The sequence below is a fragment of the Myotis brandtii genome, unplaced genomic scaffold, assembly GCF_000412655.1.
Source record: "Myotis brandtii unplaced genomic scaffold, ASM41265v1 scaffold519, whole genome shotgun sequence".
NCBI lineage: Eukaryota > Metazoa > Chordata > Mammalia > Chiroptera > Vespertilionidae > Myotis > Myotis brandtii.
Window position 1 is genome coordinate 201,747 of NW_005369782.1, and position 23,690 is coordinate 225,436.

A 23,690-nucleotide genomic window follows, 5' to 3' on the forward strand; every position below is an offset into this window, starting at 1 on the left:
GGTTGAGGGTGGGGGGGGGGAGGAGGTTATGACTTAGGAGTGAAATCCTCCTCGACAAGAATCCTTAAGTGTCAGAGAAAATAAAGAGATCATGGACTTTCACATGAAACTAGTACGGTTTCAGGAGGAAAATGTGGTCCTGGTATGAAGGCTGCTGAACATGAGAAAAAAGAGAGTAGTCAAAAAAAAAAAAAAGTGGATAAGGGTTCAAGAAAACTAAATTACAAAATGCACCAAAATATAGATGAGAAAAAGCAATTTTAGGTTTCATATGGAACTCTGAAAATAGAGACAAATACGGGATTTGAGTAGAAATCCAAGTGAAGGAGCTCTCTTTGCAATTAGCTGCAGAATCTAGAGATAATGAATATGCCTGCATCAGGAGCTGATGACAGTGAAGCAAGCCAAGGGGAGGCCAAGGCGAAGCCAGTGCGCGAAGCAATGCTCAAAGATGAATTCGCAATGGAGGTGGCCAAGACACCTTAATGGAGGATGGAAGGCACCAATACCTTTTTCTGGAACATTAGGCTTCTCCTTTTTGTGCTTATATTTGCTGACAATTTTGTGGAATAAGTTCTTTTTCTGAGACTGGAAAGAACCTATAGACAATATTAATATAAATATATTTTAAATTCACAATGTTCCATAAAACAATGCTGTGTGTTTCTAAATAATTACACCCTCCTCCCACGTGTGAAATAAGCGAATTGAGTCATAAGAAATGTCGCCTTGAGTTGTTACTCATTTAACTAGTGCTCAGCCTCCTTTTTTAGGGGGCTGAGCACTATAAAACCCAGTGAGGTTTTCCTTCAAATGTATTGGGCAGAAGCCTCCATTAGGGCTAAGACTCTCTCAGCAGAAATAAAGAGATTTCGTGACTAGAGACAGGCCACAACTAATAACAGCAGAGTAGCTGCCATCTGTAACAAAGAAAAGATTTTACTTTCGATTCCCAAATACTGCGAAGAAAAGGACTGCACGGGCATTCATCTCTCCTAAGAAACTGATTTTCACAAGGACAACACTTTCAAGACAACGGTTGGCCTGATAGCATTACATAACTTTCTAGCGCCTCTTCTGAGGATATTCTAGGAAGAAAAAAAGTGATTTGAAAACAGAAAGATTTATTTGCCAAAAAATCTTTTTTCTGGTGCAGAGAGAAGCCTCAGATTGTAGCTTAGTTTTCTCAGATAGAAAAAATAGAAGGCCATTTTTTAATCACCATTCAGAAATGCCAACAAGAGCACTGACCTGCCCAAAGTAGGTTATTTCTATACTGTGATATTCCTATTGTGAAATTGACTTCATCGTTTAAATAAGTCTGCTTCCTCGTCTTCAAATGGTAATAATAATAGTGTCTCATTCACAGGCTTGATGTGAGGATTTAAAAAAGTTCGGAAGCTCTATAAACTGCCCCTGCGGCACCTATCCACCTAACAGCACCTGCAACCACACGCTTTGCCTTACAGAGGCAAACTAGGCTCCTGTCTTAAATGTACAATTCAGTGGTTTTTATATTCACAGATATTTGCAACCATCATCATTCTGGAATATTTTTATCACCTCAAAAATAAATCCCATATCCCTTAGCTATCACCCCTCCCTATAACTGCATTCCCTCTATCCCTAAGCAATCACTAATCTACTTTCTCTCTAAATATATGAACATTCATATACAAGCTTTTGTGTTCATTTCTTTTGGACATAAACCTAGGAGTGGAGCTGCTAGGTTATGGTGTAACTGTATGTTTAACCTTTTGAGGAACTGTCAGACTGTCTCACAGCCTCATTTACACTTATTACACTCCACTAACACTTGTCTTTTTCATTATTAAATCCATCTCAAGGATGTGAAGTGGTATCTCGCTCACTGTGGTTTTGATTCGCATTTTCCTGACAACTAATGACGTTAAGCATTTTTTCATGTGCTTACTGGCATGTGTATACCTTCTGTAGGGAAACAGCTATTCAAATAGCTTGCCCATTTTTAAATTAACTGTCTTCTTGAGTTGTGTGCGTTTTTCATATGCTCTGTGGAATGTTTTCTCACTTTATTACTAGTGTCCTTTGAGGCACAAATTCTAAATTCTGATACAATCAAATTATCTATTTTTGTCTTTTGTTGCTTGAGTTTTTCGTATCATAGCAAAGGATCCATTGACAAATCTGAGATCACTAAGATTGACCCCTATGTTTCCTTTGAAAAGATTTATAGATTTAGCTCATATGTTTAGGTCTTAGATCCATTTTGAATTAGTTTTTATATATTGTGTGAAGTGAATAAGGGCCCAATTTCATTCTTTGGAATGTGGATATCTAGTTGCCCCAGCACTATTTTTTGAAAAGACTACTCTTTTTCCATTGAACAGGCATGGCATCCTAGTGGAAGATCTGTTGACCAATGATATATAGGTTTATTTCTAGACCCTCAATTCTATTCCATTGACCTATATGTCTATCTACCATACTGTCTTACTTCCTTTCTTTATAGCCAGTTGTGAAATTGAGAAGATTTTCCTGGCTATTCTGAACCCCTTGAAATTCCAAATTAACTTTAGGATCACTTGTCAGTATCTACAAAAGAAGTAAACTAGGATCCTAAGAGGGACTGGGCTAAATCTGTAGGTCAATTTGAGAGAATGTTTCCATCTTAACAATATTAAGTCTTCTAATCCATGAACCTGGGATGTTCTTCCATTTGATCATCTTTCTTTACACAATGTTTTGTAGCTTTCAATATGTTGCATGTCTAAGTACTTTATTCTTTTTTGTACTATTGTAAATGGAATTGTTTTCCCTAAGTTCATTTTGGGATTGTTCATTGCAAGTGATTAAGAATACACATGGTTTTTGTATAATGATCTTGCATCCCATAACCCTGCTGAACTCATTTATTAGTGGAATCTAAGTTTTCGAGTGGAGTCCTTACGTTTTCTATATAAAAGTTTATGTCATCTGCAAACAGATAGTTTTACTTCTTCCTTTCCATAATCTGGATGCCTTTTATTCTTTTTCTTGCCTAGTTGTCTTGGCTAGAACTTTTATTACAATGTTGAATAGAAGTAGTGAGAATGGACAGGCTTGATGTTAGCTGTGGGGTTTTGTAGAATGCCCTTTATCAGGCTGACAAAGCTCGTTACACTGAGTCTGATGAGCGTTGTTGTGAAAAGGTATTGGATTTTGTCAAATATTTTTTTTACATCTACTGAGATGATCATGTGCTTTTAAAAAATATTTGATGTTGTTGTTCTATGGATGTGGTAAATTAATTGAATTCTGAATGTTAAACCAACCCTGCATTGCTGGGGTAAAATCCCAGTTAGCCATGGTTATAATTCTTCTTAATATATGCTAGTTTTTGGTGTGCTAGTTTTTTTGTTAAAGATTTTTGTGTCCATATCTGTTAGAGATACCAGTCTGCAGTTCTTTCTTGTGATGTTTACTTTTGACAGTAGGGTAACATTGGCATCACAGAATGAGTTGAGAAGTGTTCCCTCCTCTTCTAATTTTTGAACAAGTTTGTGAAAAATTGGTATTGGTTCTTCTTTAAATGTTTGGTAGAGTTCACTGGTAAAACCATCCTGGCCTGGGCTTTTTTTTTTTTTCTGGATAGTTTTTTGATTACTAAATTCAATCTCTTTATTAGTTATAGGTTTATTCATATTGCCTTTTTTTTCTTAAGTCAGTTTCAGTAGTTCGTGTCTCCCTAGAAATTATCCATTTCATGTAAATTATCTAATTTATTGGCATATAATTGTTCACAGTATTCCTTTGAGTTTTCTCTTTTTTTCTTGGTCAGTCTAGCTAAATGATTCTCAAATTCGTTGTTCTTTCTAAAGAACCAGCTATTGGTTCCATTGGTTCTTTTCTTTAATTAACTCCACTCATTAATTTCCTCTCTTATCTTTATTATTTCCATTCATCTTCTTCTTTTAGGTTTAGTTTGCTCTTCTTTTTATATTGTCTCAAGGTAGATTAGGTTATTGATTTGAAATCTTTCTTAATATATGCATTTATAGCTATAAACTTATCTCTAAGCATTACTTTAACAGCAGTGGTTCTCAACCTTCCTAATGCGCGACCCTTTAATACAGTTCCTCATGTTGTGGTGACCCCCAACCACAAAATTATTTTCGTTGCTACTTCATAACTATAATTTTGCTACTGTTATGAATCGTAATGTAAATATCTGATATGCAGGATGTATTTTCATTGCTACAAATTGAACATAATTAAAGCATAGTGATTAATCACAAAAGCAATATGTAATTATATATGTGTTTTCCGATGGTCTTAGGCGCCCCCTGTGAAAGGGTCGTTTGACCCCCAAAGGGTTCTCGACCTACAAGTTGAGAACCGCTGCTTTAACAGTATCCCATAAGTTTTGGTATGTTGTTTTCCTTTTTATTCATGTCAATGTTTCTGATTTCCCTATTAATTTCTTAGTTTCTTCTTTGGTAATTAACTTATTGGTTATTTAGAGTTGTTTAATTTCCACATATTTGTGAGTTTCCACATTTTTTCCTTGCTGTTGAATTTTAATTCCATTCCACTATGATCAGAGGCATGATTTGAATTATTTTAATCCTTTTAATAAAAATGTGTTTGTTTTATGGCCCAGTATATGTTGCATTCTAGAGGCAGTTCCATTGAGAAGAATGTATATTCTGCTATTGTTGGGTGAAGTGTTCTATATACACAGAGAGAACTGGAATATAGAATTATTTTCCTTCCTTGTTGATCATTTGCCTAGTTGTTATATCAAACCTATTCTTTTTTTCATAGCACTTCTAACCTTCTAATATGTCATATACTTTGCTTATTGTTTAGGCTCGTTTATTGCCTGGTAACTACACCATAATGTAACATCCATGGCAGGAGGGTCCTTTGTTTTCTATCACAAATATATTCTACAGATATATGCCTAGAATGGCGCTTAGCACACAACTCATTCTCAATTATATTTGTTACATCAATGAATAAATAAAGCTCTTAAGTCACTGCTTGGCACAAAGTAAGAATTGAAGACATGACAGTTGTTGCTATTATTACTAATAACATAAAGTTGTGCAGGTGCTTTTTGATGACTACACCAAACCATCCTTCTAAGCCATCCTTCTAAATAACCAATTAGCAAATACTTCTGAATTGGCTGATGGTGGTTTAAAATAGAAACCAAAATTTTCCTCTTATTGGTTTTTGTTTCCCAGGAATAGAAAAATAAATAAATTTAACAAATACAAAGAAAATATATCATGTGTACACACTGCACTAATTAGTACAGATATTCTCGATAGTCCATTTACAGTCACCGCCTCATATGTATTTTATACAACCAAGAGACTTTAGGTTAGTGTACCTGAATAATAGATACATGGGTAATCATAGCAAACAGAAGTAGAAAAAAGAAGAAAAACCATTCTGAGACTTCTTAAGACTATAAGGATCCTAGTGATTTACCTGCAGGAAGATAATTTAACAATGATAAGGAATTGGCTCACAGGGAGAATGATTTCTATATTCATCAGTGTGCATTTGTGTGAGGATAATGGGATAAGACAGTGATTCACAAAAGAAACTGATGTGACCTATGGAATGGGTTACGATAAAGAAGAAAAGGATACATATTTTCAGATCCAGCCTTACTCAGAGAAATCTAAAAAGTACAATTTAAGGACAAAGCTAAAGATGGAGCTTGTCAATTTTAACATGGAAAAACTACAACCGGAGTGGTGCGGCACACAGATGAGCCACTGTAAACTTTTATTTTTAAACTTCCTTGCTCTTAGCCATCCCAGACCATAGCTATAAAACAAATCTAAGTAAAGGACAACTTCAGTTAAAAAAAGAAAGTCACAAACTTGAATAAGTAATTAGAAAGCAGCAATGTTAGAGTCAAGAAATGAACAACTTGATTTCTGCCCACCAGTATGGTACATATGTTTGATATTTTGCCTCAAGAAGATAAAGTCAAACTTTGTAACAAACAGCAAATACACAGAAATTTACCACTATTTCTCCCTTTAATTATTAACGTTGAGACTCCATGCAGGAAAATGAGGGTAGGAAATGAAAAGCGGAGAAAAGACTTTTGAAGGAATTATTCAGAAAACAAAGAATCAGCAACTGTCATTCACTAAATCACCCCCTCAAGTTTCCCTCCCATCTCTGTCCCTCCTCTTCCTACCACATTTCTTTTTTTTTTTTTTCACTGTATTCCCCCATTCAATCTTGGCTGCCACAATCAGACAGACAGAAAGCACGAGGACCCTTTTTTCTTGCATCTGCCTACCACATTTCTTAAGAGAGTTTTTGCATCAGCCTTCACATCCTGATGACAAAGTCACTTTTTGCTGGCATGTAAACTAGCTTAGGACTCTATTCAAACTTTTGGGCGGGATGGCCTGTATTTGAAGGTATCAATCTCTCCTTTGCATGCCAACTTCACAGCTGGGTAGAAAATAGCAGACACAAAGAATCTGAGAGGATAAGAGGGTGCCATAGAGACACTGACAATAATAACCTTCCCAGACATTAATGTTGTTCATGGTTTGCTGAAAAAGAGACATTTTGGGGGTGAGACACTGTAGTGACACAAGAGCCAGCTCAGAACTAGCCTGGTGTGATCCTTCTTCAAGGTCAGCAGGTGAGGTGAATTAAGTGAACCTTACTCTCTGTCACAGGAAACAAATTTTAGGCCAAACTCAAAGGGTGGTGACTTCTGCCCAGGTTCTAGTTTCATGTTTTCAAGCTATAAAAAGAGCAGATTTTTAATTCTAAAACTAGGTTGTCGTTTTTGTAATGAACACTTAAGCAATGAATAACCTATGAAACAATAATTTGTGATAATTTATAGCAAAGTGCCCCCAGCTATTGGTCACATGGATCTGTAGACTTGAATAAGTTTGAGTAAAGCAGCCATAATCGAGTTAGAATTCATCGAGTGGAACTGAACCACCTCATTGGGCTAGACTACCCCTGCCCTGTTAAGAAACTCAGGATTATATTAGGTATATCGTCGATACCTGCAAATGTGCTGTCACCATGTTCCTGAAAATATTTGGTGGCAATGAAGACTCTGAAACAGTTATAGGACAAAATACAGAGTTCTGCCCAACCTGGAAGCTGTAACTTGCTGGTAGGAAAGGCTGGCCTGGCTAAAACAGGTCTGAGTTCTTTAACCCTGACAGTATCCTCAGGGTGGCTCCTTTCCAAACAGGGGATTCTATCCTCAACCTTTAATTTTTATAAATCTGCTCCTTATATTAAAATCTCAAATGCTTAACCACTTGAAATTCCAATCCACAAGTGTGAATTGGAAAAACATGAGAAAGACCAACAGTATGTCTGATGAGCTAAGAAACAGTATGTGAGAAGACAGAAGAGATAAAAGAAGGAAAGTGAAGTCAAGGGTCACACTGGGCCATGATTTAAACACTCTAAATTGAACTCAATTAACTTTTTCTCCATGACCCTATGTCATTTGAAAATTACTTATTTTGCAGAGCACTCTTGACTTCTGACACTTCTGTAAAAAGTGCTTCATACATTAACAGTATACTTAAAATAATGTGTCAAAAGAAATCCTTTGAGAGGTTACAATTAAATTTAGACTTATAATTTAAAGCTTTCATTAGTATATATACACGTGACTATGAGACAGAAACCAGAAAACATGCAGGAATGGGCTGCTTCAGCTGAACCGCACCAAGCCAGGCAGATTATAATTTGCTCTTAGAAGCAAAAGGAAATTCTATTCCTAAGTCACTGTGCTCTGCCTAGTATAACATACCCTGAGCCCTGCTGGAGAAGGTGACATTTCGCTATTTTCATTCTTTTTTTGTTTTAGAGTTTCTGATAAGACCTATTATACAGACATAAGTGACAGCGCAGAGAGAGTGGAGGGGACAGTGAGAAAAGGGAAGAGACTACTTGGATATACAGATATAAACAAGGAGACACTGGGAAAACAGAAGTGCAGACCCAAGCAGGTACTATGATTCTGAGTTGTATAACTGTATAAATGTACCCACAATCATTTCCTCTAGAAATTACGTTTCAGAAAAATTCTACACAATTCCTATAACCTGGAGTAGCTAAATAAGTACCTACTATGAGGCAGAAAGAAAAATATAATGAATGTTAAGTGATAACAAATGTAGGGAAAATAAAATATAGACAAATGGTGAATTGTTGGAAGAATGAGGTTTCCTATGAAGACATGCTCTTACTCATGCACTAATGACCTCATACCCAAGTTTCTGCTTTGAGGATTCATTAAGAAAAGGTGCAAAGGATCTAGAGTTTAAGAAAACAATCTCTTCTCTCCTCTAAAGATCAGGCAATTACAGCACAGCTGGTATGATAATTTCATTAATAAGTTGTAGATAGTACATTGGTGCTGCTAATGCCAAATTTTAATCAGTCACAAATACCATAATAAAACAGAGAATCAATTATTTAATTTCTGCTTTATTATAATTGCATTTTTTCTCCATGAGTTGTTATGCAGAGCAAAATCTTAAAAGACTTCCCAGCTACATAATTACTAATATTCTGTGTAAGACCAGTGACTTTGTGGTTTAATAGAAGAGTTAAAAAATGATGTTGTATGAAGTATAATCCAAACCTCTAAAAAGCTATTTCACATAAAAAGAAATACTGTTAATCTTAGTTGGGAGAGAAAAAACACACAACAGACAAGAAAGAGAAGGTTGCAAGAAAACAGATCTTAACTTCAGGGAAAAATAAATCTATTGTTACATTTCCTGATAGGTAATCGGCCATCTTCAGAGTTCTAAAATTAATGTCTCAAACCACAACAAGCAGAGGAAGAGAGTTCATCCTGCACATCAATCAATTAAGTTCCACTTTATCCGCTTGTAAGATATTTATTTATCAGCGACTTTAGATCCAAGAATTATGGGAGCTCAAGATACCTGGCATCTTTGGACTCATGGACTACTGTGCCTATTCCTAAATCTCTAGAGCACAAAGACTGTCGTTGCATTGACAATCTATCATTACAGTGCTCAGTTGCTTACCTGTCAACAAGGCTACTTGATTTCTTTCCTACCTATCTTGGAATATCGTGATACATCCCTATTTTATTTTCCCAGAAGAGCAAACTTGGTGATGCAACATTTCTTTTTGAGTTCTTTATCCACAAGACTTTGTTTTTATAAACCACAGAGGAAAACTAAGCTAAACTCTCTTTTATGTTCCTCTGTGCCTTTAATCATGAAGGGAGAATTTTCTTCAGCCTTTCAGAGCCATTTTAAGATACAGATCTCAAAGAGATCCTCCTCAGTTATATAAATACCAGTACACAAAGGGGTTTTAGGTACCAAGGGATAGAGGTTCAGATTTCTTCAGAGAAGAAACCATAATCTTCTCTAGACATACACCTTATAAATTCTTTCAAAAACCATGAAATTGTATTGCCTCCTTAATTTATCTTTGATCATTATCACGATTGCAAAAATTTAGTAAGATTTACATAAAGATATATATCGTATCATAACCATCTATCCATCTGAAATCCACAAAAGAAGGAAATTAACTGAATTTGAAAAAAGCAGCCAATAGGCAGCCACTTCTGCAGGGTGATTACAGGAACTCTTCCATCAAACCCTGCTTGGAATCTGATCCTGAAAGCAACACGGCCCAGCCAGGCCAGGTCTTCATCCCTCCATTCACGGTCTTACAGGAGAGCTAACTGAATGAAGTCTCACATCCATGTGGAAAAACAGAGGTACGTTTCCCCACCAATCTTTAGCTCTAAAGTAATGTTAGAAGACATGTTTCTCAAGCTGAGCAACACTGTCATTTTGGGTAGGACAATCCTTTGTGCGTGAATATCCCTGGCAGCAGGTTAGGATGTTCAGATCCCCACCAATCTTTAGCTCTAAAATGTTAGAAGACATGTTTCTCAAGCTGAGCAACACTGTCATTTTGGGTAGGACGACAATCCTTTGTGCGTGAATATCCCTGGCAGGTTAGGATGTTCAGAACCTGAGCCCCTGCCCAAATATAACAGTGGGCCTAGGTGTTGAGACCACTGAGAACGCCCACATTCTTCAAAGGCCCCTTTTGAACTACAATGTTGCCTTTGATGAATGCTGACATCCACCCGCGTTGTGATAATTTTTAAAGCTTCCCTGATATACATAGGGGAGAATCTGATGGTCTTGAAAACATGCTGAACAAAGCATTTTTCTAAATTTAACAAAACAAATAAAAAATATCACCAGAGTATTACAGGGAATTTTATTTTCATTGGTTCATACTGCCAGTAAAGAATGAAGTCTGCTTATTAAGCAAATGGAATGATTTCATAGTCTCACAGTCCAACTTGTTGCAAACACAGGGAACAGAAGACTTAGACTCAGCAGCTTTTTGCTCAAGAAAAGTTCTGCCTTTCCAAATTAGAATGCTGGAGAGCAGAAAGTCAAAGACCACAAGGAACACTTTCAAAAACCTACACACCTGTAAGGGCCAATGTATAGGCAGAGAGGCCAAAGAACAGAGGCTGAGGAGAAGTAGGAAGGGAAGAAGGGAGGTAGGAACCAAGATAATCGCTACCGCCTCAACCAAGGTGCAGTTACATCTAAGGGGACCTGCAGCAGCTCAGAAGAGGGTTCAGGGAGATTCTGACTACAATGCAGGAAGGCAGAGCACACATCTAACCTTTGCTGGTTTTAGTCGGTTCTGAGGACATGCTTCCAGTCTTCTTCTTTTTTCTTGGGATAGGTACACATTTCCGGTCAAATGTAACAGGACTATATTGAGGGAGGCTGTTGAATTTTTTTTCAAATTCTTCATCCAGCTTTGCTGAGCTAATAAAAGAGAAGGGATATAATGACTTGGCACATGATATCAATATTTAAACAGAAAACAGTACAATATGTATTTTAAGGTATTTCTTTTGTAAACAGGGTGCCTGAGAATTGGTAATAAATTCTATGCAAGGAAAAAAAACCACGTTTTCAGAAAAGCTTGAAAAGATTTAGCAACACAGTTTTCTTGGTAAACTCACAGGACAGGTTATCATATTATCTTGGAAAAGCTGAAACATTATTTAAAATATCGAATATTTTTGAAGTGGAGAATTTGCCATTCTCTCCATTGGCATGGGGAGTTTTCATTAAGTTCAATACAAAGCATATTCCATCCAGACAAGCATCTCATTCTAAAGATTCATATATATATACCTATATTAGGAAGCTTTTTGGTAATATGGTATATTGGTTAATTTTGTAAGACTTTTATTTAAAACTAGTAGCCCTGTGCATGAATCTATGCGCCACCCTCCTGTAGCTCTCCGCCTGCTGCCCTCCTGTAGCTCCCCCCAACCCCCTTCCATAGCTTGTTGCCTTGCCCTCTCCTGTAGCTCTCCACCTCTCACTTGCTTGCTGCCCTGCCCCATCCTGTAGCTCTCTGCCACCTGCTTGTAGCCAGTAGGTCGATGCCGTCCTCCTGTATCTCCCCCCTCTCCCCTCCCCCCCTCATAGCTTGCTGCCCTGACCCCTCCTATAGCTCTCCGCAGCCCACTCGTACCTCGCTGGCCCACCCTCCTGCTGATCTGTGATCTGGTCGTGACATGCTTGGTCGTTAAGTCTCAGGGTGTAATGACTAATTAGCATATTCCTCTCTTATTATATAGGATATTTACTGACAAGTACTTTAAACCATATACACACAAAGAAAACACAAGCACATAATTTGAACATTAGGAAATTATTCTGGAGAGTTGACCGGCATGAGGATAACACATGCAGTGAGAAAAGCGAAGCCAGTTTTCAATGAACACACTGGCGGAAAGGCAGCACCGCTCTAACACCGTGATGACTGCAGAAAGGCCACCAGCCAAGTTGGGAAATCCTTGGGCTGCTTCTGACTGTCTGCAAGGCCTCCCGACCCCAGCAATGGCAGCATGCCTGCTGGGTCCTAGCCTGGCTGCTGTCTTTCACTGACAGTGAGAATTATTAACTAAGATGCAGCCCAAACAGACAGGAGAAGCTGCAGGAGAATCTCTGTGCTCGGTGGATGGGAAGTGGAAGGCGTCCTCGGGAGAGAGCAGCTTGGAGTAGCCAACTTACCAGAAGGCTACTACCTATGAGATGTACGTGAGCCGTGTCCACCTAAAACTGTTCTCAGCTTTGGAGGAATGTACAAGAACTGGGGAGCAGAGATAAGACAGTCAGATAACTATCAGAACTGACAACAGAAAAAGGCACTACCAAGTTCTAATCAAAGCTGCAAAGGGTGGTGGGTGGGGGTGACGTTTCTCTCTTACTAAAATCATCTTTTCATGCTCAGTTAAAAAAAATGTTTATTCTAATGGAAAATCAGATACTATCTGGTTACTAATTAGATGTATCCGAAAGCTATCTGTAAGATGTGAATTTTTCAGATACTCTGAATAAGCAAGACAAAAATATGAAACGTGAGATATAATCCCTAAGGTCTCTTGGGACTCTTTTTTCTTTTTTCAACTAGAATAATCACCTCTGTTTTTCTTGGATAAGTCTATAAAATTAGAACTGCCAATACTGAGTGAATTTTTCTTGGCTACAGTTAACTAAGCAGGTAGCACATTCTCTGAGATAAAAAGGTTTAAAATGCTCATTTAGAAATCTCAGATAAGACTGACAGGAAGTGGCATTTCTCACTGCTCATGCACTGTGTTGGTGTGTTCTTAACAAGGGAAACCCAGATAGTCTGATTCTGACAGGCCATTATTTAAAGAAGAGAAACAGGAGGAAAGATCAGAAGTTTACCGTTGATTTAAGCCTGTAGAAAACCATACTCCCAGTAATCTATATGTGGCTTCCTTAGAAATGACTTAAACAAACAAAACAAAAAAACCAACCCACACAGCAATCTCTTCGTAGGGATAGATTTTCAAAAGATTGTTGCACTTTTCTTATTCCTCAAAGAGGACTGGCGAGAACATCTCTCTCAGAGCCTCAGCAGTACCTAACGGAAGCATCAGAGAACCTTCCGCTGGGGAACCTGCAAGCCTACTGTGTCCCCTAGGACTTCACTGTTTGCAATGAGAGCGCCCCTCTCTTGCTGAGTAGACACACAGAGCACTGGTAATTCCAGGAGTTACAAAGCACTGGCCCTGATGCTCAGTGTCACTTTAGGAAATACTTCATTTGAAAAATATTATTTGACAATGACAAACACGAAGATTTCATGTCATTGTTGAAGCATAATGTAAGCAAAACTAATTTGAACTATTCTGGACTTTAAAAAATATTAGAAAGGAAATATATAAAATTATACATCTATTGTGTCAATATAAATAATCTTAAGGAATCATCGTCATGAGAAATAATTTCCACTCTCACTCTTTGTGATGACCTAGAGCCTTAGAATTAACCAGGCTTTGAAGCACTGTAACATCCAAGGAAAAAATATGTTGTTCCACAAACAGAAATGCAAATATTTATGAATAAACCAAATTCAATATTCCCAATGCATAAAATTTGCATACCTTTAAACACATTTATGAACAAATATGGAAAATATAAAAATGTATTTATTTCTGCTCAGTGTATTCTTTTCAAATTGGACTAAGAGAAATCTCAAAGGCTTTTGCAAAACAGTACAACTGAATATTCAGATGCTTTCCTCGCCAATATAAAGTATTGGATACCATAACTTAACTTGCAAAATGCTTTATATTAAGATTGGTATTAGAGTCTTTGGTATAACATAAAGATGAAATAATTCTTAATCATTTTATCTTGATGTATGCTATTGCTTGACACAGCACTTCAATATATAATTAATTACTGAATATTCTCTGTACCAGAGAGAATATTCAATCTATTATTTTTATTTACAGCAGTAGAAATATGGTTTCAACAAAATAAGATTAGAAGTAGAAACTTAATTTTATTTACCTTATATTTTCAGCTGTCATTTTTAGTTTTACAAACATATGGACATGCCTAGAAATACTAAGTAAAGCACATACAGTATGTAAAATGTAGACATACTTATATACTATCCACTGTAAACCTCAGATGGGAAAATGTGTCCTGGTGATATTAATGGACTTACAATGTCACACTACTAATACATGGTGGACCCCAATTCAAACTCAGGCCTATGTCTGAGACTTTAAATGTGAATGACACTGTCACAACCGTGTTAACAGCAGGAATCAGGGGATACACATGATCCGTTTCCCTTGTGTGTTTACTAAGCGCTGAATGAATACTCTGAGAATAAGCAGTCAGAGATTTATGCTTGCCTTGAAAATCCTACCACACTTGGGGCTGTGTAGTGTAGCAGACTATGCTCACAGACACTCACCCAAGGAGAGAGTCTTCCTTCGGCTTTGTCTTCTTGAACTTCTTGCTCCCACTGGTCCCACTTGGGCTAAAGGTCCAGCTTTCTTCATTCCAACACCCTTCATGATCGGAGGAGTTTCCTTTTCCTGAGCTTCGTTTCCCTAACGAAATTCAAGAGAAAGGATGTGCTCGGTATATTGGGATGGGAGGGAAATCAACTTAATTGATTCAAAAGTGACCTCTTGACCTCTGGTATCATGGGCCTGATGGTATTAGTAAATATTCAGAGACTCAAAGTGATTCATGATGGACTACCCTCAACAAAAGAACATACACAAGAGTGACTTACAACCTCTGAGGTAAGTTTTCTTGTCATAACTCAACAGCTATTGTGTGACTCCAGAGCAGAACACCGACTGCTAACTTTTCCATTAGAGAATCACCTGAGAGTATGGGAGTCCTTTGCTGGTGGGCACTACTAGTTCTCATTCACCAAGATTTATTGGAATGGCATCCCTGGAGAACTATGTACTCCCATGGATCTTCATTCAGGGCTTGCTAGACCTCATATTCACACATTTCTAGTTGAAATCTAGCTTGGCCAAAGGTAATCCCCTAGCCAGACACCATATTTTAAAACAGATGAATTTATATGAAACACTATGGAATAAAGGTAGATACATTAACTGGCTTCTGGATGCTGTTATGTTTTAAAGAACCTTCACTTCAATTATAGTTTTAACTAATGGAGAGGACTAGTTAAGTCATTTGCTCCTGGATCCTTCAGGTCAAGATTCTGCCAAACTATCGCTTGACTCAGGAAATTCTTTCTATCAGTGTTAGAAAACAGACTAAGAGCTCCTGACATGCAATACTGATCCTTCAAACCAAACACTGAGCCTATTCCAGTAAAAAAGAAAGGAAGGGTTGAATTACTTTAAACACTTATATTCTGAAGACACTCTTCTCAATGGGCTAGGAAACATGTAAAATGACAAATGTATGCCATCTATAAACCATTAAGAACTGTACAAATGTAAAATATCATTTTGATACCATATTGTTCTTTCTGGTGGTTCTTTTCAATAGGTCTAAAGAAGAAATTCTGCTAGGCTTTCATAATCTTTTCAGATTTGTAGAAGTCACTTACCTCTGTCAACATTAGCTCTCAGAGAGGTGAGCATGCCCTCAGACACCAGGGTTTTATAAAGAGCACCTTTGCAAGACCTCTCGGATTTCCGGGAGCCACAAGTCTCTATTTTTCTGTGACACTCACTATCCTCAGGCTTGGCCTGTCCTGATAAGCTGGGTGGTAACACATCCTCTGTGGGGGTCAATGGTTCTGCTTTTATACCCTCTGGCACCTCACCAGAAATGTTCTTGCTGGCAGAAATACTTATGAAATCTGGAGGTCTTGACTCTTTGGTGATGTCTGAGGATTTCTCCTTTGACATTTTCTTCTCTCTTGATTTCACTTTTTTCTTTGGTGGCTTGGCATCCAAAATGTTTCCCTTGCCACTTGAGGATGTACGTGCCTTCTTGCGAGGGGTTTCTCCAAGTTTCTCAATGCCCCAGTCTCCCTTTGCGACAGCTTCAATGGTGTATATGACACTCTCGATGTCAGACTCTGAGGACTGCCTCTTTTTGCAAGTCTTCTTGGGTGTGGATTTATCATTTCCGTGTCGATCCATTTTGCTTTTCTTCTTTTTCTTTTTTAGCTTCTCTGGCTTGTTTAATGCTGAGGGATCCTCAATGATCATAATCCCATGAGGATGGCACATATGATCCTTTCTACTGGGAACATCACTTATTATTATCTTGCTACTGGCAGAGTAAGAAAAATCAGAGAAATGACTATACTTTTGATCTTTGTCTAATTCTTCCTTTTTAATTTCTTTGGGATCTTCCATTTTTATAGCCATTATATCATCCATTTGCAGCTCCTCAAAATTTCTTAATTCCTTAGAATCTTTTACATTTTCCTTAAAAGATTTTTCAAATTCTGCTTCCTTCTGTAATCTGGCTTCATCTGTTTTCTCCATTTTTATCTCTCTTTCTTCCTTCCCTGTCTCCAATTCTTTAATTCTTCCGCCATCTGATTCTTTTGTTTTTATTAGCTTGGATTCTTCTATTTTCACCCCCTCTGATGCCAGGCACATCTGAACAGTTAAAACAAAATTGGGAGAACAAGGCACAAAAAATCCTTATTATTCCATACTTGAAATTAGCTTGAACTTTTAAATTATTGTCCCCTTTAAAAAATACTCAAAACAAACTTCAAATTTGACAATAATCAGTCTATTTCTGCCAAACTAACTTAAATGATTCAAAATAATAAAATATTTTAGGCATTGTGATGCATTCATTAAACTCTAGATAAGCATATACCTGAATTCTCATTTTCCAGCTTCCTGGAAGCTTTTCTTAAGAAAACAAGATTTGGTAGAAGGAGAATGGGATCCAGAGTTGGAAGACCTGAGTTTGAGTCTTAGTTTTGCTACTTGCTAACTTTGTAGCTGGAATGAGTCATTTCACTCCTTACTCCTCTGTTGCCTTTGCAAAATAAAAATAGTTTGTTTCAGAGGATTCTGTGAGGTCTAACGGAGATGATAATAAGAATTGTACTTATGGCAACACTTAACAAATCCCCAAACTTTTGCCTTTTCTTCTTTGTTGGGGAAATGAGAAAAATAGCGACAATTTCTACTTATCCATTTGCAATTAAAAATAAGATAATGCTGATAACTTGAAGATTACCAAAGCCCTGAAAACTAAGTGATGGTGGTTTTTTGTTTTGTTTTTTAAACTTATTTGGTGGCAAACTTGATCTCATCCAAATTTACTTGGCTGCAAATTCTGACCAGAACTAATGTAAAACTGCTTAACATCTTAATTTATTTCACTTAACGTGACTATTCTTCATATGCTTTTGGTATCAGAATCTTCATGCATTTGAATATGCACTGGGGGAATTAACTGAATAATGTAAAATACATACACTATATCACCATTTTCCTAAAATCTGAAAAATTTGGAATGCCAAGAAATTTGGCAGCAATTTGGTTAAGTTTTTAAACTCCCAAAATTTTACATATGTAACATTAAAGGAAAAACCATGCTGATTAGATCAAGGGCAACACAGGAATTATTGAACATTACTCTTTTTATCTACTTTGCATTAGTAACATAAAGGAAAAAGAATATTGTGGCTTGTTGAGGCCCCAAATTAAGCCTATGAGTAGGACACTGATCCATTTTAAAAGAAATATCACCATTTTATTAAATGGCAAGTTGTCAGAGAATGTTAACATCTATAAAGTTCATTTTTCAAATTCAAATTTTTAAATGGATACTACTCTGAATTAAATATCAGATGCTCTTTAACTTCATTTTTTTTCCCCTTACTACTTTCAATGTCCTTCAAATTCTTCCATGAGAATTATGTTATGATTAATAAGTCTGGGGAGAAATTGGAGAAGGGGTGGAGGTTGGGGCAGACAGTGCAAGTTTTTTAAAAAAATGAACATGACAAGAGTACTCAGCCCTGGATCATTCACAGGGAAGATCTGAACTATCATGGGTTTACAATGAAGCTTTTTCAGGAAATCAAGTCAGTTAACTTTTAGACCTCAGCAAGTAGTTATGAAGACTAAGAACTACCCTTTATTAAACTAACCAGAAATAAGGTCAAAGCAAAATGTTATCTTAAGTGAATTCTGAATACATTTAATCTTCCCTGCATGTTTTACTCCCATGAGAGCTTTGCTATTTTTTTGTTTGTTTTTTTCTGCATAAATTTTGAAATAATTTTTATTTTCCTTCCTCAATTATCCTAGATCTTCAAGAATATAACTATCCCAGTGTGGGGAGAAAGACTGTACTACTTCTTGAAAAAAGATTAGAAAGGCATCCTCAAGGTAAATTTTATGTTTTTTCAATTACTTTCACGCTGATGGCCTCTAATAAGTCATCTCAGGGACCTTTCAGCATATAGGTTTTTACAGTGATATGCCAACAGTTTGCATTTGCACAAGTTCATCCTATCAAACCTAATAATACTTTGCAAACACTATTCTCTGCTTCAATATATTTCAAAATGATTCTCCTCATCACCCCTGATAGGGATGAAATTGAACAAATGCAGACATTCACTCTGGGGACATATTCTGGGTAATAATGTAGTATTCCTTGTGAAGTTAATGACACTGAGCGCTAGTCATGCTTTACTTCCTTGTTTCAGGATCTTGAAAGCCCTCGCCCCTCCCTCTCTCACACACACAAATAGAGTATGTTAATCCTAAATTATAAGAAAAACAATTATGTTCCTGGAAGTGAAACTATAAAAATAAAACAACTCCTAGTCAAAACTACAAACCACAAATCTCACTAACCCAAAAAACCAAAACAAACAAATTGGATAGAGTTGGGTGCCACTCTAGAAGTTATTTAATTTAACATGCTCCCCAATGTAGGAATTCATCTCACTATTATATTCCTAGAGTTAGTTACCCAGATTTTGCACAAAAGCAATGACGACAGGAGATGGTCTGTTTGAAATTTTTTAAATATCGAGCAAAAACCCTCTCATGCCTTATTGTTCCCTGAAGCCACTTAATTTAATCCACTCCTTCTCTCATATGAGTTTCAAATCTTGGAAGACAGACTTTATTTCCCACAAGTCTGTTGTTCTAGCATAATGTTCCAGGTTCCCTTTACTGTTCATCACAGGTAAAAGCCTTCTGACCTTTCAAAGGGAAGCTAGATGCAGGATGGTGTCCTGAAGTGAGAATGGGCTTTATTGCAATTAGCTGGATTTCTGACCAAGCACCAGACCTTGCTTGCCTAAGGCCAAACAGTGAGCTATGTATCTTAGACTTGAACCCATATGAGGAAATAAAGGGTGAGAAATGGGGTAAGAGTACGTCCTACACTGACTGTTGTGAGGCAAAGGTGAATAGATGTGTGCGCATACAATTTGTAAATTACATAAAGCTTTACAAGGTTTGGGGAACATTGATGCTTCAATTTAGCAATATCTTTCTTAGAGTAAGTTTCTACCCTTCCTGTAATGCTTTTTGAAGAGAAATAGAACTATTTATCAGTTGACAGGGACAATAATCTTCTAGTGGGGCCCAAAGACAAGTTCCCCCAACCCCTCTTTTAAACACAGGTCACACTTCTGGCTTGTGGTCAATTAAAATACTGGATTTCTTTTTTTTTTTTTTAAATATATTTTATTGATTTTTTACAGAGAGGAAGGGAGAGAGATAGAGAGCCAGAAACATCGATGAGAGAGAAACATCGATCAGCTGCCTCCTGCACATCTCCCACTGGGGATGTGCCCGCAACCCAGGTACATGCCCTTGGCCGGAATCGAACCTGGGACCTTTCAGTCCACAGGCCGACGCTCTATCCACTGAGCCAAACCGGTTTCGGCAAATACTGGATTTCTTTACCAACATAATATGCTGGGAAACTTGGCCTCTCCTATACTATTTCTTTATATTTTTTTGTACCTAGATGCAAGATACTCTATTTTCCTTAAAAAGTTTATCCTTTTACAACTTGAATTAAATTGGCTATCAGCTGTGTGTTACGGACACATTTGATATAAGCTGCTTTGTATCTTCGTCCAGAACTTTGGCAATAATGTTGAATAGGACATGGCCAAGGACAGAGCCTCTGGCAAACCTCTAGAGCCCTTTCATCAGTTGCCTTGACATTAATAAATGTTAGCAATCCAAGAATTTATTGTCCAGTCTAAATCCCCCCTATTTTGTTCACAAGGACATAAGATTATCTATCAAAAGTCTTTCTGAAATCTGGATATAATATGCCAACAGCATTCTCTTAGCCTATTTTATAATCATACCAAACAGAAAATGAAAATGTGCACCAGTCAGAGTCTAAATAGGAAAAAAGAAACAATTTAAGTGTATCTAGCCAAGGGAATTTAATGCAGGGAATAAGTTGGTTACACAGGTCATGAAGAACTGAGACACCCAAATAAGTAGTGTGAGGCAACCCAGGGAGTAGCTACAGCAGAAAGCACAGTGGGTCCAAAGGAGGGAAGAAATGCTACTGAAGCCCAGGGGCAGGTTCCAGTAGAAGATGGAACTGTAGTGGGGCTGTCTGGAGAGAGCTGGATGCATAAAAGAGAGGCTGCCTTTGCTGTACCACCAGCCCTCCTCATTCCTTCTTTTCATAGTGCGACCTCTCTTTTCCTCCCCTTCCCCAATCTCCCTCCAGTGTCTCTCACAGGCTGAACCCAGCTAGGAATCAGGGGACACAGGAGTCCAGGAAAGGCAGTCAGCAGCCAACTGGGATATAAGCCAGCACACAGGGCAAACAGACTCTGGGCTAGCACATTTGACAATGAAATAATTCAGGGAGACTTCAATAATTTCCCGTTTTTATCTCCTTTTCTATGAGTTCAAACAGTATAAGAAACTAGTGGCCTGGTGCACGAAATTTGTGCACATTAAAAGGGGATTAATTAGAGGAAATATTTTAATATTGCTATTTGTCCTTTCTCTATAAGTGTCAGAGATGAAAGGAAATTAGTAAAATGTATATGAAAATCTTCCTCCTGTCAGTGTCTGGGGTGCACCATGGGACCCAGAGTTTAGTCCCCACCCACCCACATGTGCCTAGAAATCACACGAGACCCAGATCCAGCTGGCCCCACCCTCATTGGGCTAGATCCATACCCGGCCAGTTGCACCCTAGTCAAGCCCCACTGGGCAAGGGGCGCAGCCTCAGGTCCCCTGGCCCAGCGCCAGGTGGGGGGCGTAGGCTGAGGTCTCCCGTCAAGCCCCGTTGGGCAGGGGACGCAGCCTCAGATCCCCTGTCACTGGGGTGGGTAGCGCGGCCTGAGGTCCCTCGGCCCGGGGTGGGGGGAGCAGCCTGAGGTCCCCTGGCCCAGCCCCAGGGTGGTTGGCGCACCTTTAATATTGCTATTTGTCCTTTCTCTATAAGTGTCAGAGATGAAAGGAAATTAGTAAAATGTATATGAAAATCTTCCTCCTGTCAGTGTCTGGGGTGCACCATGGGACCCAGAGTTTAGTCCCCACCCACCCACATGTGCCTAGAAATCACACGAGACCCAGATCCAGCTGGCCCCACCCTCATTGGGCTAGATCCATACCCGGCCAGTTGCACCCTAGTCAAGCCCCACTGGGCAAGGGGCGCAGCCTCAGGTCCCCTGGCCCAGCGCCAGGTGGGGGGCGTAGGCTGAGGTCTCCCGTCAAGCCCCGTTGGGCAGGGGACGCAGCCTCAGATCCCCTGTCACTGGGGTGGGTAGCGCGGCCTGAGGTCCCTCGGCCCGGGGTGGGGGGAGCAGCCTGAGGTCCCCTGGCCCAGCCCCAGGGTGGTTGGTGCACCTTGAGGTCCCCTGTCAAGCCCTGCCGGGTGGGGGGGCACAGCCTGAGGTCCCTTGGCCCAGGGTGGGGGGCACAGCCTGAGGTCCCCTGGCCCAGCACCAGGATGGTTGGCACAGCTTGAGGTCCCCCGTCAAGCCCACCGGGCGGGGGGTGCGGCCTGAGGTCCCCCGGCCTGGTGCCAGGGTGGGAAGTGTGGCCTCAGGTCCCCTGACAAACCCCGCCAGGAGGGGGGGTGTGGCCTCAGGTCCCCCATTAAGCCCCGCTGGGCAGGGGGCACAGCCTCTGGTTCCCCAGCACTGGGGTGGGAGGCGCGACCTGAGGTTCCCCGGGGGGTGAGGCCTTAGGTCCCCCTGCCCGGCTCCAGGTGGGGGGGGGGGGGGGGCAGCCTCAGGTCCCTGCTGATTGCTCGTTAAGGCTTGTTATGGGAACTTAGCCTCTGCTGTGGGTGCAGCCATCTTTGTGATGGAGTGATGGTCAATTTACATATTCCCTCTTTATTATATAGGATAATTTTCAAAAGTCTTTAGGAATTAATAGTCTATAAGTCTATATGACATAAACAGAACCTGGGAATAGTTATGGATGCCATCACTCTTAGATATGAGCAAATTCTCTATTGAAAGGCAGTCTCAAAAGAAAGGGATTCTAGCCCTAGCTAGTTTGACTCAGTGGATTGAGCAACAGCCTGTGGACTGAAGGGTCTCGGGTTCCATTCTGGTCAAGGGCACATACCTTGGTTGCAGGCTCAATCCCCAGCCCTGGTCTGGGCACATGAGGGAGGCAACCAATCAATGTATCTCTCTCACATTGATGTTTCTCTCTCTCTCTCTCTTTTCCCCTCCCTTCCATTCTCTCTCTAAAAATCAATGGAAAAATATCCTTGGATGAGGATAAACAAAACAAAACAAAACAAAACAAAAGGCAGGGTTTCTAGAGCCAGATTGCGTAAGATTGCAGACTGATTAGCTCATTTTATCTAAATCTTTCTGTGCTTCTGTTTCCCAAACTATAAAACAAGACTGTTAGTAGTATTTGGTTTAGGAATATGGTGAAGTTCACGGAGTTGCACATGTACAGTACTTAAATTAGTGCCTTGTATAAAACAAAAATAATATATTCTGACAATCATCTCTCTGGGGCTTTATGGCATATAGAGAAAATGTTGGCTATTATTATTACTAGTGATATTCATATTGGTAGCATTAATAGCACATCATGGCTCTGGCAGACTAACTGCTTTGCTCTAATTGTTCATATAGGATTGAATGAGTCTAGAGTTGAAAAAAGAAACATATACAACAAAATTAGGCTCAGGAAGACTTAAATCGGTTACCTTTCAAGAAGCAACTCTTATTAAACACACATTAAGCTCAGTTCTACTTTTGGGTACAAGCATCTCTACTTACATCTACTTTTGGGTGCATATATCAACACTTCAGTGGGACTTAAAGTGCATACACACTACATTACATAAAGATGCAAGGACGTGTGCACGGGTAAGCACATAGTGGGCACAAAAAAACCATAAATCAATGTGAACTCAAATGAATAAAACTGCACTGTGGGAAGTGCAAAATTATTGTCTGTTATTAATTAGTCAGGTTGACCTTAACAGAAGGCTGTTAATCAGGCCCCGAAATAGAACATGCCTTAGTAAATGACAATTTATTCTTCTATTATTATTTTAAATTGAACAATCACCTTCTTTTAAAGTGAGAATGTAAAATCATCTGCAGGGCACCTTCTGGGTGGATTCCCATGGCTGTGTTCAGAGAAGTTAAAATGTTAATGTCTTAAATCAAATGCTGGGCACCAATACTTGGTATCTATTGTGTATTTCCTCAGGTACTACACTCTATTTTTATAAGGGTAACTCAGTGGGTACAAAATGCATCCAGTTCACCTTTGTATTATTCACCAAGAATAACCTAGTACCTGTCTTCAAAACAAATGCATTCAACAGATAACTGCATGATTCATTAGTTCCAAAATAACGGAT

General features: G+C 38.8%; 1 protein-coding gene across 8 annotated transcripts in view; it reads right to left on the bottom strand.

The window, feature by feature from the left end:
- The window catches only part of BBX (bobby sox homolog (Drosophila)), a 293,824-nt gene that overhangs the window by 21,516 nt on the left and 248,618 nt on the right, over window positions 1-23,690 (bottom strand). For 7 of the 8 annotated variants that reach the window (XM_014548659.1, XM_014548656.1, XM_014548658.1 and 4 more), the window contains 4 exons: window positions 15,460-16,468; window positions 14,332-14,470; window positions 10,690-10,838; window positions 510-599 (listed from right to left, as the gene is read on the bottom strand). In XM_014548659.1, coding sequence (XP_014404145.1) covers window positions 510-599; window positions 10,690-10,838; window positions 14,332-14,470; window positions 15,460-16,468 — 1,387 coding nt within the window. The remainder of the gene's footprint in view (window positions 1-509; window positions 600-10,689; window positions 10,839-14,331; window positions 14,471-15,459; window positions 16,469-23,690) is intronic. The other variant, XM_014548662.1, reaches the window with a different exon arrangement.